Here is a 4,008-nt window from a genome sequence, read left to right as displayed (position 1 = left end):
ATATTTATGATTCAGCAGTGAAAAAATGTCCTCAGAGAAATAAGTCATTAGGCAAATTATACGTAATATAGTCCAAAAATATCTCTATACTTTTATCAGTGGGTATTGTTAATGTAGTCATTTACTAAATTAACCAAAAATTTCAGAAATTCAAAAACTGAAATACAGGGACTTTATACAGAAAGATGTAGTACAAATAAACAAAAGTAATATTCTTCCAGAAATAGATTTTTATTTTGTTTTATAAAAATCAATAAATACTGAAAATAATAATGAAAATTTAAAAAGAAACAACACCAACAACTTTAAATTGTCCTGGGACTCAATTTATAATTTAAGCTGATTTTGTGATACTTTTGCAATATGAGTTTCATCAAGAAGTCCATATCTAATTAGAAAAGGAAAAAGAAAAGAGGTCAGCAGTACTACTGAAATACAACCAGAAAAGAGGTCACGACTACAGCAGAAAAATGACACATTCAGTTAGAACCACGTTACAGGTTGGCAGGAATGCTCTTAACGAACACACATAAATGTGTAAGAAAAAGACAGCATCACAATTATAGGCATGAAACAATGATCGAGCGTCATTTTCCGTCTTGCAGAATGAAGAGTAACATTAGTAAAAGGGGAAATGAAAGCTAAAAAGGGAAAGAAAAAGATAAGGAAACTTTAAAAGTCACCTCTTTGTGATAGTCTTCTAAGGCAAACGTTGCATGCACTACCTCCCCACGAAGCTAGAAAAAGCCGTTCCATTCCCCRTGTCTTCTGTTTCATTTATTTTCATGAAGAAAGGTTTGAGAAAGCAGATCGTTGGGAAGAAATACTACAGACTTCTAAATTAGTGAAAGAACTTCCAGCATCACTGTTATATTCTGGGTAAGAGGAACTGGAAGAAATTATGTTCTTCAGCCTCTGAAGTGCRATGATCAATAGCAAAAGGAGAAAAGCTAAGAGACTAAGGAATATAGAAACATATACATAGACGTTGGATAAACGGTCAGAAGATGAATCCACTGAAGTTGATAGGGATGTGGGATACAGYTCCAGAAAAGTCCCATTTTCCATGTTTCCTACAAATCCAGATGAAAGGTCAGGTTCTGACATTTTTGGTTTTGTGTTTTTAAAATCACCACAGATCTTGGAGTCAAAGGCAGTTCTAGCAGCATAACAAAGGGTTTATTTTAGACAACCGTTTTTCCATCACAATGAAGAGACGACAAGTCAGCCAGTGATCAGATTTATCCTTTACTGCTCAAACCCAGGGTAATGTAAGATTGTATCCTTCAGAACTGGAAAAAAAAAAGTAAGATTAATTTACTAATAGATAATGTGATTTAATTGTGTACMCGAGACAATCCAATTCTTAACAGTTACAAATTATTATTCCTTAGCATTAAGCTGCAATTTGTAAAGCATTAGCTAACTATTATCTTTATATCTCTGTTTGTCAAAATGTATGGATAAAGAGAATTTCTGTCAATCAATGAATTTAAACTGACYCTTCCCCACCATGAGTTGTTTAAGTGAGAACAGCCCAATCTAAATATCTTTGCACTTTGTGCAGGACAGAAGAATGGGAATCTGCATTTTTCTGGTGGATGAAAGCTAGCCAAAGAATGACAAATTCCCTTTCAAGACTTCAGCTTGTCATCCTAGGGCAAGGTCGTTTAACATCAGGATGGATGGTAAATCCACCACCCTTAGCCACTATTCCATACCATCTTGCCTGAGGTAACCAGAACCAGAAACCCACCAGAGCTGATTTCTTATATAAAATGGATCAAATAATTTCAAAGATTAAAATGCATCTTGCTCCTATACTGTCTCACTGCCAGGCACATTTCAATGAAAAGTTGCCGGTTCTGTCAGCTACAAGTGAAATCTCGAGGAAACAGGCAGCCCTTGCAGCTCAGCAAGTGTGAGAGGACATTCTCAGGGCGATGAATGCTGAAGAGGAAAGGAGCCCAGCTCTGGAAAAGCTTTGCCTCTAGCCACTGGCAGCTCTGTTGCTGGCAAAGGTCTGAGTAGAAAAGCATGAGAAGATCATTGCACACTAAACTGTTTTTTTCAAAACAGTGTAGTCAATCCCCAGGTGCAGACTGGAAGCATAAGAGAAGGCTCAGTGATAAAGGCGTGCTTGTAAAGAGCTAACTTTGCGAGGCAGCTGAATTACAAGCCATAATCAATTAACTGTACTTTAATATAAATAGGTGATGCAAGATGTAAACAGATAGGAAATCAAGTTTACCTTCTGCATATATTATCTACCAGCTATCTTTTCRTCCCTCCATCCGTGGTCAACCTCTCACGGCACACACTCTGATACTGTGCAGAAAGACAGTGAGCTTTCCTCCTGTCTAGGAAGATACTATGCATAAATAACTCAGTTTCCAGAATGGTCTTTCTCATAYTGACCTTGCTTTAGGTCTCATCCTGTGGTCTCAGTTCAATATCTGTCCTTACAGTTCCTGGGCTTTGTGGAGCAGTTCTCATGAACTATGTTTCACAGAGGCTAGGGARAAGGATTTTCCCTTGCTAACTATTTGTCTTCTATAGGTTTACAGTTGTTCTGTAGGTTCACAGTTGTTTATTTCCAACTATATTAGTGGGTATCTACAGYCAAATGGAGATAGCAATCTTTTTAGGTGCCTTAAGGCTCTGTTTTGCCCTGTTCTGCAACATAAGAAAGAAGGAAAGAAGAACACAAGCTGGTCCATCCATTATATGTTCCTCTGAAGAATTTTTAGCAGAACTGCAAGAGCTGAAAGACACTGAAATCTAATGTTGCCCCCAGTGCTAGGTTTCCTACAGAGAACCATGAAAACCTGGGAGCCCTTGCTAGACCCAAATGACAAAAAAGACATAGATCCAAAAGGTGGCACAGCAGTCTTTTTCTTCAGCTTCCCCGGAGGCACTATGCCTCATCCATTCTTAAGTCTCCTCATAYACGTCCAGTTCACAAATCATCATTCTTAAAAAAGGAAACACAGATTTTTGATACAATATCCTTGCCAAACTTCATCTTCACAATCTTAAGATAGTAAAAGAAAAGATTACTCAGTGYAGGAAAAAAACTTGTTATCCCTCTGAAATAATTTGTTTCTGGATTAACTAGCTTTTATCACAGATTCTAAGTGCCATTGTAGATGACATTGTCAAACTTCAGTACAACCTCTTCTATTTCACTGCTGGTATTTTTAGGGTCAATTAAATTCTTCTAGTCCAACTCTCAATGAGCAACTTCTTACTGTTTGGAAAATCCCACTGATTGGTAGAGAGAGCAAACACTGACAGTAAGAGTCAGAGAGGCAGAATCAGGCCCTTCAAATAACAACGTGATCATTTTCAAGTCTATCTTTTTGTGTCACACAACTGCTGAAGCATCTCCCTGTGTTTCCATGAAAGCATTGCAACACTCTTCCCTGCAATGCTCTGCCTTGTAATTTTTCCTTTAAACATATTACTGTTGCTAACTTGGTAAAGTACCTTTTTCTTCAAGAGGCCGACAATTTTTGATACTAGCAGTGACCAAAAAGGCCCCAATCTCAACCAATGATCCTTAAGAAGAGTAAAACACTGTTCAGCTGGTGCTGTTTCTTCTCTGACCATGGAGGCCTTGGGAGACACCCACTGAAAATGCTAAGAAATTTGMTTTGGAATCACTGAAATTATTTGCATAGTGTTGCCCACCATACTTCTGCACTTTAAATTAAATTTAGGATGTTATGCTATATACCATAAAAAGCCCTAAGCACCCGARTAAGTGGTAGGCATAATCCTACATTTTTAAGCCCTACTTTGTTTTCTGTAGTGCAGAGCTATACCTGCACTACTGCATAAAACAGGGCAAGGCTATTCTTTGGTCTCAAGAACAACATGCAAGACGTATTTTCCATCAAGATGGCTAAACTTCCATTTATCCTCAAGAACAGGATGGCCCCATCACAATTGCCTTTGATGATGGCCAGTCTTTAACCCTAACCTAATCCTAAACCTAATGTCTAG

At 37.8% G+C, this 4,008-nt stretch overlaps 1 protein-coding gene across 1 annotated transcript; it reads right to left on the bottom strand.

Annotated features, from left to right (window-relative positions):
* Positions 1-660: 660 nt before the first annotated feature.
* On the bottom strand, positions 661-1,149 carry SERTM1 (serine rich and transmembrane domain containing 1). The gene has a single exon (XM_085320663.1). It carries the CDS (start codon positions 1,105-1,107, stop codon positions 784-786), a length of 324 nt encoding a protein of 107 aa, XP_085176789.1. The 5' UTR covers positions 1,108-1,149; the 3' UTR covers positions 661-783.
* Positions 1,150-4,008: the final 2,859 nt, after the last annotated feature.

This window comes from Rhea americana, unplaced genomic scaffold, assembly GCF_003343005.1.
Source record: "Rhea americana isolate MKP2758 unplaced genomic scaffold, rheAme1 scaffold_65, whole genome shotgun sequence".
In the NCBI taxonomy this organism is placed as follows: domain Eukaryota; kingdom Metazoa; phylum Chordata; class Aves; order Rheiformes; family Rheidae; genus Rhea; species Rhea americana.
The sequence above is the reverse complement of the archived record's forward strand: the minus strand, read 5'-3'. Positions and strand labels throughout refer to the sequence as shown.